This window comes from Aythya ferina, assembly GCF_964211825.1.
Source record: "Aythya ferina genome assembly, chromosome: 17".
NCBI classification, from domain to species: domain Eukaryota; kingdom Metazoa; phylum Chordata; class Aves; order Anseriformes; family Anatidae; genus Aythya; species Aythya ferina.
Window position 1 is genome coordinate 14,297,230 of NC_140316.1, and position 19,489 is coordinate 14,316,718.

A 19,489-nucleotide genomic window follows, 5' to 3' on the forward strand; every position below is an offset into this window, starting at 1 on the left:
AACAAAGGTGGCATGCCTTCACCCCTGGAAGTCACCGTGCAAACAGAAGTCACAGACGGAGGCGTTAAGGACAGCGTAGTTGTGCTGTCCCCATTAGGGTTTGTTAATTAGTGCTGTGAAAAATGTCCAGTTTCTACTGTTCCAGTGTTTAATATCCCTCAGCCACTCTTACAATTATTCTCACTTTGTACCTGCTACAGCCACCCCTGCTCCCCTCTCTTCTATAGAATAAACACAATTTGTCACCCTTCTACAATTCCTTTATATTTATTTTAGGCCCGATATCACCTTCTTCTGTGCACGTCACGCAGCAGAGCACCAAAACCTCCTGACTCCTGAAAGCTGCATTCTTTTTTTTTTTTTTTTTTTTTGATAAAATCAACCACACACAGAAAAACCAGCTTCAATTGCCACACTTTATTTATGATGACGTGTCGTGTGAGTATCTGGGGAAAAAAAAAAAAGTCCATCGTCTTGCTAGGGACTGAAATCAGGGTGAGGTCCCTGCAGCCCCTGGGGACGTTCCCTTTTCCTTCAGCTTTTGGGTGCTCGTGCCTGTTTGTGCACAGGAGCTGTGCAGCCCCGTGTTCCTTACAGGACCCCCAGGACCCCCCCAGGACCTCCCCAGGACCCCCCTGCACCTCCAGAACCCCCCAGGACCCCCTTAGGGTCCCCCCAGGACCTCCAAGACCCTCCCAGGACCCCCAGAACCCCCCAGAATCTCCTCAGGACCCCCCCAAAAAAAACCAGGACCCCCCCAGGACCAAAAGAACGCCCCAGGATCCCCCCAGGACCCCCCAGCACCCCCCAGGACCCCCCCCCCAGGACCCCAGGCGAGGCGCGGCCTCCACAGGCCCAGGCCTAGGCCCAGTCCGCAGCCGTCGCCTAGCAACAGCGAGCGGCCCCATCAGCCCCGCCCCATCCCAAACCTCCCTTCTCATTGGTTACTCCTCCCAAGACTGACATCCCCGCTGTCCAATTCCCACCCTCCACGAGCCCCCTCCCGCGCCGGTGGGCGCGGCGCTACCCGGAACCCCCTCCCCTTGCAGGAAGCGGAGCGCGGCGAAGGGGCGGGACACACCTCCGCGAGCAGCCAATAAGAAAGCCGAACCTCCGGCGCTCAACCAATGGCAGAGCCGAAACCCAGAGTGGGCGGGGCTCCGCAGGGGGACCGCCGCAGGGGCCGCGGGGACGCCGCAGGGTCCTAGCGCCCGCCCGCCCGCCTCCCTCCCGGGATGTGCCGGGCCGCGGCCCGGCGGCGGGCGGCCCCGTGGGGCCCGGCGGGGCGGGCGGCGCTGCTGGCGGCGCTGCTGGGCGGCCTGGCCGTGCTGGCGGCGCTGCCCTTCGTCAGGCGGGGCTGTGCCGGCCTCAGCGTGGCCCCACGGGGGCTCCGGTTGCTGCCCCGCACGGCTGAGGCGGCCCCCGGTAAGGGAGGGGGAGGGGGGGAGGCACCGGGGCTGGCTGGTGCTGGGGGGGTGGGGGGGAGTTGGGGGTTTTGGGGAAAATAGAGGGGTTATAGGGAGGTGGGGGTTTGGGGGAGAAGTTGGGGTTTTGGGTAAAATAGTGAGGGTATCGGTAGTTGGGGGTTTGGGGGAAAAAGTTGGGGTTTTGGGGAAAATAGAGGGGGTATTGGCAGGTGGGGGTTTGGGGGAAAAAGTTGGGGTTTTGGGGAAAATAGAGGGGGTATTGGCAGGTGGGGGTTTGGGGAAGAAGTTGGGGTTTTGGTTAAAATAGTGGTGCTGTCAGCAGCTGGGGGTTTGGGGGAAGAAGTTGGGTTTTTGGGTAAAATAGCGGGGTTATCGGCAGCTCGGGGGTTTGGGGAAGAAGTTGGATATTTCACCAAAATGCCTCTGCCATGAGCAGCTGGGGGAGAGGTTGGGGTTCCCCTGAGACACCTGTGCTGTCGGTACCTTAGGATTTTGGGGGAAGATGTTGGGTCTTTCGTTAAAATGCCTCTGCTATCAGCAGCTGGGGATTTTGGGGAAGATACGGGGTATTTAACCAAAACATTTCTCATATTTGTGGCTTGGGATTTGGGGAAGAAGTTGGGTAAGTCGCAGCACACCGTGGTCACGCTACAAACGGCTCCGCTGCCGTGCTCGGCCCCTAGACGTGGCCCTACAGCTCTCCTGCTGGTGGCTCGATCCCACGTTTTGTGGTTCTTTTGTTGAATTTCGGTATCAGCAAATGCTGATAATCTCCAGGTTTCCCGCAGAACCCCCTGCCCTGTGATCTAACCGCTCCCCGTTGCGTTTCAGAAGTGAAATTCGAAGCCAAAGCGGCTTTGAAGCAAGCCCTGGAGATGAAGCGCCAAGGAAAGCGAGAAAAAGCTCACAAACTCTTTGTCTACGCCCTCAAAATGGACCCCGATTACGTGGACGCCCTGAACGAATTCGGGATCTTTTCGGAAGAGGAAAAGGACATCCTGCAGGCCGACTACCTGTACTCCAAAGCGCTCACCATTTCGCCCTGCAACGAGAAAGCCCTGATCAACAGGGACCGGACGCTGCCTTTAGTCGAAGAAATCGACCAGAGGTATTTCAGCATCATTGACAGCAAGGTGAAAAAGGTGATGGCCATCCCAAAAGGCAACTCGGCCCTGCGGCGGGTGATGGAGGAGTCCTACTACCACCACATCTACCACACGGTGGCCATCGAAGGGAACACGCTGACGCTGTCGGAGATCCGGCACATCATCGAGACGCGGTACGCCGTCCCCGGGAAGAGCCTGGTGGAGCAGAACGAGGTGATCGGCATGCACGCGGCCCTCAAGTACGTCAACACCACGCTGGCCTCGCGGATCGGCTCCGTCACCATCGCTGACATCCTGGAGATCCACCGGCGGGTGCTGGGCTACGCCGACCCCGTGGAGGCGGGGAGGTTCAGGGCCACGCGGGTGTTCGTGGGGCACCACATCCCGCCTCACCCCCAGGACGTGGGGAAGCAGATGCAGGAGTTCGTGCAGTGGCTCAACTCGGAGGACGCCATGGGCCTGCACCCCGTGGAATTCGCCGCCTTGGCCCACTACAAGCTGGTTTACATCCACCCCTTCGTGGACGGCAACGGGAGGACCTCCCGGCTGCTGATGAACCTCATCCTGATGCAGGCGGGCTACCCGCCCATCACCATCCGCAAGGAGCAGCGGGCCGAGTACTACCACGTGCTGGAGGTGGCCAACGAGGGCGACGTCAGGCCTTTCATCCGCTTCATCGCTCAGTGCACCGAGACCACGCTGGACATGCTGCTCATCGCCACCACCGAGTACTCCGTGGGGCTGCCCGAAGCGGACGGCAGCACGGCGGGATGCAGACAAACCATCCCCGTCAAGACTTGAGGGCTGTGGGCGTGCAGGATTCAGGGAAAAGTGGGGGAGAACAGAAAGTTCCCTGTTCTCGCTGGGAAGGAACTTGACAGGAGGGTGTCGCTCTTTAGCATTTCATTTATTTAAAAGTCTCTTCTGTTTGATTAAATTAATATAATTTATTTATGTACCGGGATGCCAGGCTGAAATGTGAACTGTTGACGCTGACTGTAGGCTCTAACCTGTGTGTGCTGCAGGAAGGAGGTGGGAGAGGGATCGCGGGCTCGACGAACTGAAGTAGAAATAATTCATTTCTCCTTAAAATGAAGCTTGGAGGAGCTGCTTCCAGCGCAGCCCTTCACCTCGTCACTCAACAGCCTCGTCACACCTTGGCAAGGAGCTGCTAGGCCAGCCAAAGCCTTAACCGAGTTGCTGCTCTCACATTTCCCCCTTCCCTGTTGTTCAAAAAATCACCACCAAACCCTTGCCGTAATAGCACACTCCCAGCTACGCCAATCAGGTTTTCCTTTTCACTCCCACAGCGGTGTTTTCTTCTTGTTTCAGACAGAACAGATGAGGAAGGAGGCTCGCTGCAGCTCAGCGATGGCATTTCTGCCCTCCTCTTTCTGTTCTCAGCAGCACTTTGCATATTTATTTTCGGTTGCCTTTCCTAGGGCGAGTTGCGTGCAACAAGGGGCAAGTGTTTTGTCTGTGATGCCAGAGCAGGCGACTGGAAAGAGACAAGAAACGCTGACTTCCTTCACTGAACTGCAGGCTGCTTTTGCTGTGATTTCAACAGAAGTATTAGTTTGTGCCCGGAGGCCCTGCCTCGGATCCATCATCAAGCAAGTTCCCTGGGAAACTGCAGCTGTCTCCATGTGTTTCTGCTCAGGGTTTGGGAAGAGCTTGCTCCTGCAAGGCTGCGGGCAGAAAAGGTCGTTGTGCAGAACCCTAAGGCTGCCTTCATCAGTTGTGCCATTTTGGTAAGAATTCATTCAGCGAGAACTTGAGTTTCCTTAACCTACACCAAGAACTTTTCGCTATAGCTTTATTAATTACCAGGTCGTGTTATTACCGTGGTAAATGTGTAAAGAATCACAAGGCCTCTCCATACTGCAGTGGCAGTGTGTTGTACCTGGAATTGCCATCCAATTCGAAGTGTACCTTATCTTCTGCAGCTTAACAGGCAGAGGAGTAGCTGCCTACACCACTGCTGGTTGCATAGCAGCCAAATTCCTTAAATCTGAGATCCCCAAACCTCCCAGTTCAGAAAATATGGATCAGAAAACGTGGATGCAATCCCAATGAGTACTGTAAAGCTTAATCCCTTTGTAAAACAGTGTGGGTTGTTGTACTGTCCCAAGGCCCATTTAAGTTTCATCCCCCTCTCTCGCCTGCAATGTAGTTACGATGTTTTATAAAAAAAAACAGGCAATAGAACAAGTTTGGGAGTTACCCATGTACTCTAGCACCAGCCCGTGCTTATGTACTGATCACTGCTGCCAGGAAAAGCAACCAATAAGGGAGGAAGGTTGTTCTGTTTTTACAAAACATGCTTATTTTTGTAGTGCGAGGTGAGTATAAAAGATATTCTGCACTTTAGAGCTCTGGGAAAAAAAAATGTTATTTTAGTAACAGATTAATAAAGTATTTTAATATTAAAGTCTGTTTGGACTAGGCTGTTGTCAGAACACTGCTGCTGGCAGCAAAATAAGCTGCAAGGTGCACGAGCTGTGAGGCAGGGCAGATCCTGGCTCCCTCAGCAGCATGCAGCTGCACTGGAAGGGAGCACCGTGGAGGAAGTTGAAGCAGCAAGTCCAGCCCTAGAAGTCAAAGGAAACCTCATTCATCACTCCTATGTTGTGCCTGCCTGATGTCAGGGCGAGGTAACCATCCTTTCCTAACCCCTAATTAAAGCTTCACCTTAAAATGGCATTAGAGTGAGTAAGCAGATGGAGCTACAGTGTTGTTGCATCACTACGGTGCTGAGTGGTTAGCCCACACTTGATGCACAGAGCAGGTGGGCTCCACAAGAAGAATTTGGGCCCTATAGCATAGCAATACTACCCCCAAACCTGCTGATGCCACAGCTAGGAAGCAGACAAAGTAAAGCCAAGCCAAATGAGCACAGGATGTAAGCACTGAAAACAGTGTTTATTTGCAGCAGTGCTTGTGTTGTACAAGTGAACTCGGTCCTGCTGTGCCCCCTCCCCTCCAAACCCCGGCTGCTGACTGCGAGGTAGCAGCAGGTTCAGGCAAGCAGTGATATTTCTATCCACGATAGCCAGATTATTCTTGAGTCTGAGGTGATTACTAAAAGGGAGTGAACGACTTACAGGTACATGAGGACACGATCTCAGTGCACCCGAGAGGTGAGGTACATCAGTATTACCTAGCTGCCGTAGGGTAAGTGCAATTCCAACACCCACATTTCAACAAAAGCAACAGTATTTATAGAAAACCTTTGAGAACTTGAGTTTAATAAACCAGGGAACGTCAGCTTGCACTTCACATTTGTACAAAACCATACAGAAACCACCTGCCAAAGACGTATGGGCTAGCTAGCAAAAAAAACAAACAAGAATGGTCCTCAGCAAGAGCATGTACAGCTTCCATGGGGGAAAAACAAACGGAGCTAATATTACCCATGACACTTAAAAATAATTTCAATGTCTTTTACAAATACACAATATAAAAAACAGGTCAACTCGAACAGAACATCAACGGAATACATAGATATGTATATTTGTGTATATACATATACACACCGATGTATAGAAACTCTCCCAATACTAAAATAGGCCATTGTGGTGAAGTTACTAGCATTTGCCATTTAACTCTTAATGGAAGGAGACGGATGTCCGTGCGTGTGAGAGTGTTTTGGTGGAACGTGGGTGTGTTGTCAGAGAGAATGACTGCAATCACAATCTGAACTTCTGAGCGGCGGAGCTCGACCGGGTTAGCCCTAGGCTTTCACATCGCATCTCGTTCGTTAATGAAAGAGAAAGATTTGTAAAGTATTCAGAAAAAAAAATGTTGTGGCATCCAACCTGTACAGGAAGTATTTCCCCCCTCGGTACCCTCAATATGAGGGATCACATAATGCCATTTTACCAGAACGTAGTATAACTCTTTGCTCTTAAAAACAGAGGAAAACGGATTTGTACCATCCTACACTGATCTTAATGAATGCAGCAGTCCCGAGCAGTATTTACACCTGATTGTGACTGGCGTTCTCTCCCTGCTAGCATAAGGACACAACATGGCTTCCATAAAGGCATTTCACATTTTACCAGACCAGCTGATCGCAGACTTCCTGCTCACTTGTTCAGTAGCATCTTGGCAAAATCAGCATTGGACATCTTTTTCGGCTCCTCAGCAGGTTCGGATGAAGTTGCTGGTGAATTCTGGACCATCCCGTTCTCAGCCTTAGCCACGGGATTACTCTGGCGCTGCAACGCACGAGGCATCATCGACAGCTGCGTCCTTCCCTTCCCTCGCCTGCAGAGGGAAAAGTGACATTTCAGAATACCCCAACGCTCTCTGAACACACTGTTCTAGCTTAGGAAGAGAAAAAGGGCTTTGTTCCCTAAAAGGAACACCCCTTTAAATATTATTCTTGTCATCTGTTTCAGTAGTAAGTAGTGAAAAGCTTTCAACAGATGACCTTTGAATCAGCACAGTGAAGTCCTGACAGAAAACAACCGCCCAACAGTCCCCAGGAATTGAAGCTCCGTGGTTTTATCCACAGAGCACCTCCACTGCAACACCAACCGTAAGCAGCAGGAGCACTTGGAAGGAAAAAAGAACAGCTTCAGTCCAACGCTGCTGTACTCAGTCACTACCAACCTGTTCCTATCGGTAAAGTACAGAGAAATCTGCTTTTCCTCATCAATCCATCAACTCCAATTCTTTGATTCAGTACCTTTCAGGTGTTCCCTCATCTTCTGGATGATGCTCCCTACATCGTAGCCTGCAAACAACCCCAGTGTTTGCTTGTTAAGCACTGGGAAACCCTTGCTAATACTTACGCTCCATAAATCTGTCGTGGTACTGCAAACTGCGAGGCTCTGCCTGCCTCGGGCTTGTCCGGCAGCTTTCGGAGAGGCGGGTTACTGATCGCCACCTTGATGACGTGTTCCTTAATTGTCAGGCCATCCATTTTCAGCACAGCCTGCGAGGCCTGAGCTTCGTTTTCATATTCCACATAGGCCAGGCCCTAAATAAGGGAAGAGGTAACCTAGTTTTAGTCATTCTTTCTCTGCGTGACAGTCTCTTATTTAACAAGCACCCATTTATTGCAAAATGGACATAACAAACCCTGTCAGAGAGGTGTCTCATTTCTCACTGGCAAATCCAGTACTGCAGCAGGTGTTAGGCACAATAGCATGAAGGAACTAAAGATAAAGGAGGATGGGGATCAGTTATACCAGGTGAACCCCAGCCCTTTATTTTAGAAACAAATGTTTTTTGCAGACTTATTGATGCCTCTTTTTACTGTATTGAAAACGCTGCAGATCTCTTTCCCTCCATCCTTTTCATATCACACATTTTTCTCATGTAATTTAATTAGTATTTCAGCAAAAAAAAAATCTTCCCCCTCTTATTTTTTATTTGTTGGCACAAAGACACACCAGGTTACATAAATCCATGCATTTCTATGACTTTTAATGCAAAGCCCATTTGGCAACAATAAACAAGTCACTTACCTTAAGTTACAAAAATCTATGTTTTATATCCAAATCTCATGAAGAGTTCCCTTTTGAAGGATTTCATTGAAATCAACAGTGCATTAAGGACACCTACCTTGGGTTTTCCTGCTCGGTTGGTGACCAGCCTGATGTCCTTCACGTTCCCATGTGCTTTACACACATCTTCCAGCTCTTCCTTAGTGCAGGAAAACGGCAAGCCAGATATGAACAGTTTGTGTTTCTCCAGTGTGGTACTATACCTGAACACCTGAAGAAATAAGAAAGGCTGTTAGCTCTCAAGCCAGCCAGAAACAAAGAATTTCAACCTATTACAAAGCTCTCAACCTTTTGAGTGAAAAGGTGAGATTAACAGAAAACACCCACACCATAAAAAAGCCATTAGTAATATCTTGAGAGATATTTGCATATAAAACACAGTCATCCACCAAGGACGTGCGAGGAATTCTTAGAAGTTTTTAAACATTATCTTTGTTTTACAAAAAAAAGAACCATTGATATGTCTGTCTTCTTGCTCAAGCGTCACTAATTGAATACTGAGTTTTTCTGCACATAACCCAGTGAAGTAGAAAAGCACAGATTGTGGAATTAATATCAGGTAACTATGCTAAACTAATAAGACAACAATTTGTTAGATGCAGGAACTCAGGAAGCAACACATCCTGCCAGCTTTCCAACGCAGTCCCACTGTTGAACCCACTTCTTGAGCGGATAAAAGTTTACCTTGAAGTCTGGGTTCTTGTTCTTGTCAACACAAGGAGAAACAAACATCGGTCTTCCCTCCACAACTTTACGATCCAACCCAAGAGCCTGGAGAGCAGATTTCTCATCCTTGAATTCTACGTAGCAGTAGCCCCGGAACGTCCCCTTGTTACTGAACACCGGGCGGATCTGCTCTACCTCCCCGCAGCTCTCAAAAAGCTCCTTCAGTTTCACTTCAGGTTCTGCCATGTTATAGGAAAGGTTGCTGACAAAGACGGTAACGTTATCTTTACTGCTGTCGTGCAGAACTTTGGGGATGTCTTTGCGACTGGTGGATGGCTTTTGCTTTTGGTTTGCCGGCCGATCTGGTTTTTCAGCTCCACTTCTTCCAAACAGCCCGGTTTCTAACTCCATGTCTTCTTCAAGAAGTAAACCATCGCCGTCTCCCTTGTGCCTCTTGCTGGGCTGCTCTGCTGAGTAATGAAATTGAGAGCCTTACTAGAAAAGTCACACCATTTCACTCAGCACTCAAATTAGACTGCCCTTCATTACCACCACGGAATCATGAAATAGCAAATATGAATGAGATGGAAAACACAATGACAGCTCAAAGGCAATAAAAACCTCCCTCAGGTTCTTAATAATGAGAAACAGATTACTTGACCAAGACAGTAAGGATTTAAATGGAAGCACTGACAATATTTGGTTTTGTCAGTTACAACTTCTGACTCATGCTCTCTGTCAAATAGGATCTTTATTAAAAAACAAATAAAATAAGAGCTTCCCATACTCCCAGTGGCAACAATCTTAAGATCTTCTGGTACCACCCTCCAAGAGACTACTCTGATATCAAATAACCAAGTTTAGATTCCGCATGCTTCAGCATCATTTGATGACTCAGGAAAATTAAATTGAGAAGAAATCACAATATTTCTCTGAAATAAGAGAAATCTACAAAAAAAATAATCTCTAGACGTTCTTTTAGGCATGTACTTCAGCTAGCCAAAAAACATTTCATCTTGCTTTCATTTTGCTAATACAAAGAAGGTCTCCTGGGAGAAAAAGGCCCTGAAAGAACTGCAGCTCTGAAGACAGTGAGAGCACTTCTTCATCTGCTTCTAACTGCAGGCAATCACCCAGTAACCCCAGTGACAGAGGACTAACACATTTGTTTTATTACCTTCTTCTTCTCGTCCCCATTCACTTTCATCATCATCATCAGCTTTGCGTTTGTCTCCAATTCTATTTTTTTTAGCCTTTTTGGAAGCTTTCTTTTCTGCCCGAGCCTGCTTTCGTTGCTCAGCTTTCTCCTCCTCCTGCTTTGCCAGAGCAGCTTCTTTCTCAGCGACCTAAGAAAGAGATTCTTATTTAAGCAACTGCATGCTGCAGAGCATCCTCACGCATTGTTTTCTACAGTACTGAACCTGGAGGGTTTTCTCCTAAGGTATATAAACACAAAGCTAATGGAACCACCATTTAAAACACATGTCAATTATTTGCTCTTATATTTTTTTCCTAGAGCACTCCTGTTACTCTTATATTCATCCAAGTGTCAAAAGGTGAAACGTAAAAAAGCACTAAAGAAGTTAAATTGTACTTTTAAACTAAAATCAATAGCACCGAAGCTTTAAGACAATTTAAGCTTATCTGTACAAAGCAACATTAGAAATCTGACAGTCAAGGTTGATCTTAAAATAGGTATTTCCTATAAACTGCTTATAGTTCACAAAGTTCTGACCTTTGCTCTTTGTTCGTTAACTCGTGCTAATCTGTTTTCTGTTTTTTGCACAGCTGCATCCCAGTCTTCTAACGTTCCTAGAGAATTAAGAAATAAAAGCTTTGTATTTAGCCTTCCCATAGCTTGGAAATACAATTCTAGGAAAAAAAAAAGAATCAATGAAGTCATAAACCTTACTCTTAGTATTAGCCATTACACACGAACATTTAATATAAATTAAATGAATGGCCTTCAAAGAAAACAAAATCCAAGCAGAGCAAAAACCTCTTTTTAATCATACAATGCCCCCAAAAGGCATGGAAAAAACAAATCAATTTCAGCAGGCTCTAAACCAGGCCTGAAAAGGTGAAGAAAAGAAAATAAAGAACTGCTTGCATATGCTACAGTAGACAAAAGAAAGCGAGCCTTCACCAGATGACAAAATACCAGATCAAAGCTCACTCTATTATTGACAGTAAAATGAAACGACTTGCAGTTTGCTACCTTCTATCCTCTCCAGCGTGAGCAGCACCTCGCAGACGTGCTCTGGATAGTCACTTGTGCACTGCACGGCTCGATGCAAGGCCTTCCTGCAGTGCTGAGTATCACCATGGGCTCTAGGAAAGGAAAACACAGCAGTAAGGAGCCAATCCTCCACACCACAATCACAAAGCAGTACAGTTAACGATGTTCTGTGCAAACACTCTTCCTCTCTCCCTAGCTAGCTCCCACTAGGTTTTGTTGCTGTAATATTTCTGAACTAAGAACCTCAAAAGCAGACTGTGAACTCCTAAGGAGCGTACCAACACTGAGCAGATCAGCCTTGTCTCACGCAGATGAGGTCAGTTAAATTAACTATTGTCCAGCCAAGCTCTTACCTTTCCAGGTTGTAATACTCCAGCCACATGTTTGCATATTTGGCGTTCCCTTTAGTCATGATGTTGTCCCAGAGCTCTCTGGCCTTCTGCATGTTGTTACATAAGCGGGCCTGTGAAGCAGCACTCCGCACACTCAGTACAGGTCAGGATTCTTTGTTCCATCACCACAACCCCCCTGCCATCCCCACTGCCTTTTTCCCTCCCCCACAAAACACCAAAGCTTATGCATGCAAACCCAGAAGACAGAAGTGAACACCTAGTGTACTCCTACCACTGAGTGACACCTCCCATGCCCACCCCTTGCATCAGTCTTGGTTTCCAGCTCCCACAGACACTTCATTTTGGTCATTATAAGACATTTGAGACAATTGCTTTTGAACTTTTCCTTCTGTCATTATTCGTTATTGTACCTAACGTGGCAGTTCAACACAGCTCTTAATCTAAAACAATTACTTCATTTCTGTTACTAACTGGGAGAACGTGGAAAAGGGGGGAAGTGGGTTAAAAACCCAAGTGAAGTTCACCTGAACTCACTATAGAGGGGTCCTACTTCTCCCTCCAGGAGCACACAGAAAGTGAAAAGGAATTAATTCAAATTCAGGGTCAACTTTGGGCAGGACAATTACAAGATTTGAGACTGGCAAGCCATCCCATGCATCATACAGAGAAATTATAGCACAAAAGTAATCTTATCCAGGTTCACAGGAGCCTGGGGCAAAGGAAGGATGAGAAAATGTCAGATGTCTCTCCTATGATGTCTTCCTTCAGTCCTAAAGCTACACTATGTGCTTGACCAGCCCAGACACAGAAACAAAGATTTACTCCTTGAAGTTACAGACAAAACGCATACGAGAGGTTGGAATGTTTAAAGAGAGATTTCCTCTACTCTAGCAATTAAAATAGAGCAGACAGAAACATCACCTCAACTCTTGCCCAGTTCTGCATGATGGTGCAGGATGGATCTCCGCTTTCACTAAAGCCTGGGAATAAAAATAAGTACTATTTGTGAACGGCTCTTGGAAATAGGGTGTTTAATAAACAAGTTTTAGACCATAGGTGGAGTATTCATCTTTTTCTAAGATGTCTGAGACACTTGAAGACAAGTTAAACATTATATGGAAAGCTACTCTTATGAAAAAACTGATTCTGCACAAAACAAAGCAATACACGGGATGATTTAACTTACGCTCTTCGACTTCTTGTTTCAAATACTCCACAGCACGGGCAAATGCAGATCGCAGCTCTTCCAATTCTTTACTTGAGTCTTCAAAAAAAGAGAAAGAACCACCTTAGAACAACAATTTTCCTTTCCTATCCACTAAAATCTCTTCACTTACACCCCTAATGATTTTCTTTTGGCAGGAAATAAATAAAACTTGCTACTTCAGTAAAGCTCACTACTTGCACACCAGAACAAAACAAACACCAACCCCCACCAAGTACCTAACATATAAAACACAATTTTTGTGACAGCACAATCTATTTTTTCAGCAAGGAGCTACTCTAAAACAAGTACGTTCTTATATTTTATGCACACTGACAGGCAAGAAAGTACTGTTTGTGAAGAATATGAAACTAGTGTTGACTGTGTTTTATTTTTTAAAGTAACATCACTGTTTCAGATACATAAAACTCATTTATTCAAACATATCATACGTACCTTGTGTAAAATCCACTCTTCTTCTTAGGTAATCAAGATATGCCTGCCAGATTTCTACATAGTCTGTTGCCTGAATAAAACCTGCATTCAGAGCCTTTTCAAATATTTCTGTAAGAAACGGGAGGGGGTAAAAAACAACAACAACAACAAAAAAAACATGTATTTACTTTTCAATTATTGATAAAGTTAACAAGCTGCAGCATACAGGACAACGAAAACACAAGAAGCCCTAAATATAGTAAATTGTTTAAGGAATTCAATGTAAAAGCCCATTTAATTCAGCAACATTGAAGTAAAGCTGAAATAAAGAGCTTGCTTAGAAGCAAAGCTGCTCAACCGTAACAGCTGTGCCCTGGAAGCACGCTACTGTAAATCTCATTGGCTTTAAGACTGCTGGAGAAGGGCTACACCAAATCCTGCAGGTCACCACTTGTCACACATCATTCATAGCACAACAAGAAGTGGTTCTGTACTGTGAAGAAGGTTTGCTGAGATATTTCTTTACCAGAAATAATGCAGTGGTCAACTCCGTGCCTCTCCATCGCCAGAAGATAGCGAATCCAGAGCCCAACTGTCCAGGGACAGTTCCTAACAGCGCGGTCGTGAGCAGACAAGACCAATTCTTTCACTCTCAGCTGCCGGTCCTGAAATAAGCACACCAAGTTTTAAGTACCTGTGAGCCAGAGAGCCCAAGACAAATTCTGCAGAGAAAATACAAAGCTGGGGGAAAAACTGAGCAAATGCTCGCTTGATCAATAAATACACCACTGAAAATAAGGTGAAGTAGAAATCAGCTTCTGGAGAATTTTAAGACAATGTGACAGGATTGGGAGAACACCTCCTGTTATTTTATCAACCACTAAGATATTAAAACAAAAAGACAAATAAAAACAGAAGATAAAACCCCAAACATTTCTGTTTGCCTTACCAAATACTGGTTGTAGCGTGCCCAAAGATCTGGTACGAGGCAGTTCTCAGCCAAAGCCCTCTCGTAGATCAACTGAATGCGAGCTGGATCACCTGCTTTCATCTCAAAATCGATGTAAGCTTGGTACTCTGCTAGCTTTGGAGTCTCAGCACCCAGCTATAAAACACATAGGAAAGGGAAATATAAAAACCTTCTCAACAAAGCGAGATTCAAACAGCCCAACTGTCACTCAGGGTAGGTCTCAGGCAAAATTTCAAACACGAGCTTGGCCTCTAAATATCAGCAGCTTCAAAAATTTCCAGCACATCTGATTATGAAGTGCCTTGCGTATTGCTCATAGCCGCCAGCCAGCCGACCATGCTCAAGGGAGCTCCCTTATCTCAGAGACTAGAGAAAAAAAATCACCACAAGCCAATTAATTGTTATTTTTACAGCAATGTGAAAGTAAAAGCATTACCAGTGCCTCTTCGTATGGTTTACACTTCTCCAGTTGCTGCAGAGCTTTTTTGTAGTTCTTTATTATTGTTTCTGGTATTGGCTCTTCTGACCATTCCTCGTATTCAGCATATGAGGCCTCCATATCTATGAAGAGACACATGAAACCACATCATTAATGCCCTCAATGGACTAAATAAGAATTCAATTTTTCATTTTAATAAGTGAGTATTTCTGTTTGTATATTAACTGCTACACTACTACACCTTTAAGGGGGTTGTACGCTATCATATATAGAGTAATTTGAACACAAACTCAGGACAAGTTATTTTAAAGCTAATGACTTTGCTTTATAAGAACAAAAGTCCCAAGATCTTCCCAAGTCTTTAAAGCAGAAGCCAGCCCAGATTCTTCCAATACGTAAATGAAGAAGTCAAAGATCTCTGCCTCGACGTCTCTTGTAAGGAGACAACGAACCAAGGAAAAGGACTCAAGGAGTTTAAAGTTAAATGAACCTGATACAGCAGACTAACAACCCAGCTGTCAGCACGTATTATCTTCCTACCAACCAAGCTTCCTGTACAGTGAGCTTCACAGCTGAATTCCTAGCTCCTGATGGTTGTGTTTCATGCTAATTACTTGTACTTTAAATGGCCTAAGTGATCTCAAATTATGCACTGAAGGAACAGACAAACCAAGTTTCAATTAGTATTTCTGAATAAAAGGGAAACGCGCAGCATTCAAGGGACCCCAAAGACAGGCAAACGTAACCGAGTAAGGAATGTTCAGATATCACAGCTGCAATTTGCGTGGCTCTACCAGAGGAATAATCACAACTAAAGCCTCGCTGTAATGATTGATTCACGCCATCCCCCCCAGTGCAAAGGCTCTCACCTAACAGCGGGATCCCCAGCTGGCGCCTGAACAGCGTGTGGATCCTCTCAAGCTGGCTGCAGAGCATCTGCTGCTGCTCGGGCGACGGAACGCTGCCAGGAGCTGGCTACAAACAAAAGGATTGGAATTTAATCAGCTCCCTCAAGCCTGAGCCGAGGAACACGAGGGGGTATTGTTTACGGGCTGGGGATCCGGGCTCCAAATGACTACACGAGCCTTGAAGCAGAGACGCAGGCAACTTGCATCTCAGGTGGCTGCTGGGAAAGCTAAAACTTGGGAACTGCTGGGATTTGAATTGGGTGAATGTAAAAAATGTTCCTCAGTGAAAGCCAAGGCACACATTGGGAAATGAAAACCCGGAGATAACCAGCGTGTGATCGTGCCATTCCACAAGCCCACTGGGCTGCCAGAGAGGTTTTCAATAAATCCCTGCTGCTCACACGGATGATTTAAAACTTCCAGATTCCTTTCTGTTTATCAGGGGAAGAGTGTTCGCCCGTTACCCTTGTGTTAGGGCACTTCATTACTGATTAACTGATGTATCTTATGTAGTAAGCTGAAAGGAAATGGAAACATTCACATTCTGGACATCTTGTGAAGGTATCTATCCTTTGTAGACATCCAGCCTGCATGTTCCAGGGGTAATACGCTATAATTCCTAAGTTGCAAAAAGGGTGAGACAATGAATGAGCTCAATGCTGAAGGGGAGGGCGGCCTAGAAATGTAAACACGATTGATTATGGGCAAAAGTATTCACTGGAAAGAATAATAATGCTTAATTATGAAGCTGCTTGATACTAAAGCTAGTTGGTTTAACATTATTCTTGTCAGCTCAAGCTAAAGCACAGGAATTTTGCTTCCAGATGTGAGATTTTATGATCTTATTTAAGCACAGTCTCATTATTACACCAACAAACGCAGAGAACGCCTTTCCCAGAGCACAGGGCCAGTTCCTACAGCTGAGAAGTAACAGCTGAGCAACCCCACAGCCTCTTTGCTCAGTGTCTGACAAAGGAGCAGCACGAGATGACTTCAGAAGCAACACCAGAGGTTTTTACTTGCAGTAGCCCAGGGGATTGGCCTTACCTGTGCTGTTTCCAGGATGGCGTTCTCAAACTCGCGGTACGCTTCCCACAGAGCCGTTCCTTTTGTCACGTGCAGCCCGACGGCTGTTAAGGCTCTCTCAAATATGGAGCGAACCTTCTCGATTCCTCCCTCCTGCCCGATGCCGCCGATCGAGTACTGGGCGTACTCCAGCCAGATCTCAGGACCTGAACAAGGTTAGGAGAAAGAAACAGGTGAGCTAAGGACCTTGAAAACCAGAAAGGGGTCTCTGCTCCCCAAACACAAGTAGGCCAAGACACAATTTTCTTTACCACTCAATAGAGTAAAGAAAAAATTGTTTTATTCTGTGCTCTTGGTTCGGTACCAACAGCTACAGTTGGTCTTCTGGAGGAAGTCACCCTCGTGGTCCTTACTGGCAGCAGATCCAGAGGGCCCCTCTTCTCAGCTCTTCACCTTCCTGAACTCCCACCAACACCCGGCAGTGCCAGCCATGCTCGTGCTGGGGCATTTTACATCAATTTTCTGGAGGAGATTCCCCTCTGAGGGTAACCAGCCCTTCTCTGCTCCTTCCAACATCACGTTTTCAGCACCTCGCCACAACACCCAGGCAGCATGCAGCATATGGCTGCAGGCAGCTCCTGACAAACAGAGAGGAGCCACCACGTGCTGCCCTCGCTTTAACAAGGGCCACACAGTGAGGTTCTTCCACATCAAAGCATTTCAGGAATGCTACCTCCAGGACAGCAACCACAGGCTGTTTTAGGAGCTGTCACACAACGGAAACGACAACAGAGGCAGCGCTAACCAACACAGAAGGTGAGAGCAGGAGCGAGCATCTCAACAGCACTCATTCTCCTCAAAAAAGAGCTCAAGAAGGTGCCGTGGGTAATGCAGAAAAAATTCCTTAACCAAGCACAATACTTGCTCCTTATGGACATTAGAAAAGTGCAAAAAATGCATTTAAAATAATTTTTAATGTTAGCTTAGACTATCTTAGACTGCAGGGGTACTTAAAGCATTGCCTTTAAGTGGCCTGTAACTCGAACACTTCAGAACAACGTGAGGATCACTCCATGCTAATATTTTTGATGCAATTTCTGCATTAGAACTAAAAGATTTCCCTAGAAAGGTGTAATCTGAATGTAACAATACGTTTTATAGCACATATTAAGAACTCACAGATGTAGTCTTTCACGGCTCTCTCAAACAGCTCGTAAACTTTCTCTCGCTCCGAGATCTCAGAAGCCATCTTTATCTCATCCTTCAGCCAGTCCAGCCAGATTTCTGAAACCAACAAGTTCAGAACCCATCACAAAAAGCTCAGAAAAAAATAACTTCAATTGTTTGTTCAAATGTTTGGAGTTTTTAAATAATAGACTTAAAAACACAGAGAGGGACAAGGGAAAAAAAGCAACTTTAGCCACAATTACTCACAATTAATTTAAATGAAAACTTTGGCACAGACCTCTCCAGCTGGGTACAAAACAAGCACACATTTATTTAAAGAAAGCTGCAGCTGCAAGCAGCAATTTATTGGTAGTTTGTGTAGAAGATCTGAGTGCACCAGCAACCCAAGAGCCGCCGAGTGGCACACCTTCCTCCCATTTTACAGGAAACAATAAACGGCTCCAGAGGCTGCAAGTTCCCACCCGCATAAAAGGAAACTTTCCCTTGCCAAGGCTAAAAGTACACCGGCGGAACAGCCTCTGTGGTATTTACATTGCCTCTGGGTTTATTAGGAAGAAAAAGAACTCCGCGCTTTAAGGGCTACCCACAGCTTCTGCCACCACGGTATTTTTTGCCGCTTGCCTGTAAAGTTTAATTTTTGGCAGCGTTTTGCCTGGGCTCTGAGTCACGCTCACTGACTAAACCATTTCTGTGCTGCCACCCCCAGCTGCACGTTACCAGCCCAGCACAGGTAAAGCTGTCTGCCCCGTAAAACATCCCCTCCTGCCAGCTCCACCCCACAGCAGAAGGGCAGGGCAGGGCAGCTGCAAGCACCAAAATCTTGAGTTCCTGCAGGAAACCATGCACAAACGCATTTCACTGCTGAAACAAGGGGATTTCACCCCAAAACGCCTTTGAATCGCTGATTGATCCCTGAGCAGCAGCAGCTGCAAGCCGAGCTCCGTACCTTCGGTAAGGGGAAAGAGCTCGCTCATCTTCTGGCGAGCTCTCCTCAGCTTCACCAGCTCCCCCTCCTGGCGGAGCAGCTTTATCAGGTCCAAGTGGCAGTTGTAGTCAAAAGCGTTGATGGAAAGCTTCAAGAAAAAAATAAAAGTGGATTTTTAAGGCATCGTAAAAACATGCAGAAACGAGAGAACATTTAGCAGAACACCACATGCTCTCACAGCACGTGAATCTATCTCCTCATGGGTTCATGCAACCAGCCCAGCACCTCCCTCCCTGCACACAGCTGGCTCCAGTGGTGCCCACAGAATACTTTCAGGCCACAGACGTTTATAAAAACACATTTCGAGTTTAACTGATCTTTAAAGCTGTACTAAAAAGCAAATGTTGAGCTCTAAAGCCTGCTTGTCAGCACAGGTGCCAAAACCTGGCGCATGGCAGAAAATTGCTCAGGCATTATAAATGAGTAAGGACCAACTACAGTGATAAACCTGAGGTGTTTTGGGTGTCCCAAAACTTAACGGAAAACAACGGGACCGGCCCCAAAGCCCCTCAGCGCGTTTCGCCTGCCCGTTGGGGCTCTCTGCGGAGAAAGAGCTCCATAACCCCCACCTCCAGCCCCACACCACACCGGGGACCCCCCTAAAACCCTCAGGACCCACGGGGGACCCCAGAAAAGCACGGCCAAGGCCGGGGGCGCCCCGAGGGAGCCCACAGCAACCGCGAGGGGGTCTCTGGGGTCCCCCTCACCTCACCGCCCCCCTCACCTGCTCCTCCAGCCGCTGGATCTCGGCCTCATTCTCCTTCTCCTCATCCTCGCCGTCCCCTGACGAGTCCGAGTCGCCTTCGTCCTCCGAATCACCGCCCGATTCCGGGTCCGGCAGCGGCAGCCTCCGCTTCTCCCCCTCCGCCTCCTCCTCAGCCGCCGCCGCCGCCGCCTCAGCTCCCGCCGCCGCCATCTTATGCAGCTCCCCTCAGCGCCCGCCGCGCTCCGCCACCCGTTGGGGCTGCCCGCGCCGCGCCTGCCTCAAAGCAGCGCACACCCACCGCTCATCCGCCGTGAGGAGAAA

General features: G+C 47.0%; 2 protein-coding genes across 3 annotated transcripts; one reads left to right on the forward strand and one right to left on the reverse strand.

The window, feature by feature from the left end:
* The first annotated feature begins 1,193 nt into the window (after nucleotides 1–1,193).
* On the forward strand, nucleotides 1,194–4,964 carry FICD (FIC domain protein adenylyltransferase). Its single transcript, XM_084491569.1, has 2 exons — nucleotides 1,194–1,425; nucleotides 2,259–4,964. The coding sequence occupies exons 1-2, from the start codon at nucleotides 1,236–1,238 to the stop codon at nucleotides 3,332–3,334; spliced, it is 1,266 nt and encodes a 421-aa protein (XP_084347695.1). The 5' UTR covers nucleotides 1,194–1,235; the 3' UTR covers nucleotides 3,335–4,964.
* A 787-nt stretch (nucleotides 4,965–5,751) lies between these two features.
* Nucleotides 5,752–19,393, reverse strand: SART3 (spliceosome associated factor 3, U4/U6 recycling protein). 2 transcript variants are annotated; one of them, XM_084491565.1, is made up of 19 exons: nucleotides 19,187–19,393; nucleotides 18,424–18,550; nucleotides 17,469–17,573; nucleotides 16,311–16,495; nucleotides 15,225–15,330; nucleotides 14,353–14,477; nucleotides 13,896–14,051; nucleotides 13,473–13,611; nucleotides 12,968–13,075; nucleotides 12,494–12,571; nucleotides 12,229–12,287; nucleotides 11,308–11,417; nucleotides 10,934–11,046; nucleotides 10,451–10,527; nucleotides 9,893–10,061; nucleotides 8,734–9,182; nucleotides 8,108–8,260; nucleotides 7,333–7,520; nucleotides 5,752–6,802 (listed from the first exon to the last, which is right to left on the reverse strand). In XM_084491565.1, the coding sequence occupies exons 1-19, from the start codon at nucleotides 19,376–19,378 to the stop codon at nucleotides 6,622–6,624; spliced, it is 2,820 nt and encodes a 939-aa protein (XP_084347691.1). In that variant the 5' UTR covers nucleotides 19,379–19,393; the 3' UTR covers nucleotides 5,752–6,621. The 2 variants fall into 2 exon arrangements, with proteins under 2 accessions (XP_084347691.1, XP_084347690.1); XM_084491564.1 differs by having other exon boundaries at nucleotides 8,734–9,185.
* Between the last annotated feature and the right edge of the window lie 96 nt (nucleotides 19,394–19,489).

What these genes read in the sequence shown, in the direction of transcription:
- FICD (XM_084491569.1), top strand. Translation starts at nt 1,236, where the DNA reads ATGTGCCGGGCCGCGGCCCGGCGGCGGGCGGCCCCGTGGGGCCCGGCG. An exon ending in CACGGCTGAGGCGGCCCCCG is followed by an intron (nt 1,426 to 2,258) that starts GTAAGGGAGGGG and finishes GTTGCGTTTCAG; the next exon opens with AAGTGAAATTCGAAGCCAAA.
- SART3 (XM_084491564.1), bottom strand. Translation starts at nt 19,378, where the DNA reads ATGGCGGCGGCGGGAGCTGAGGCGGCGGCGGCGGCGGCTGAGGAGGAG. An exon ending in TCCAGCGGCTGGAGGAGCAG is followed by an intron (nt 18,551 to 19,186) that starts GTGAGGGGGGCG and finishes TTTTTCTTGAAG; the next exon opens with CTTTCCATCAACGCTTTTGA. An exon ending in ACAAGAACCCAGACTTCAAG is followed by an intron (nt 8,261 to 8,733) that starts GTAAACTTTTAT and finishes TTATTTCTTCAG; the next exon opens with GTGTTCAGGTATAGTACCAC.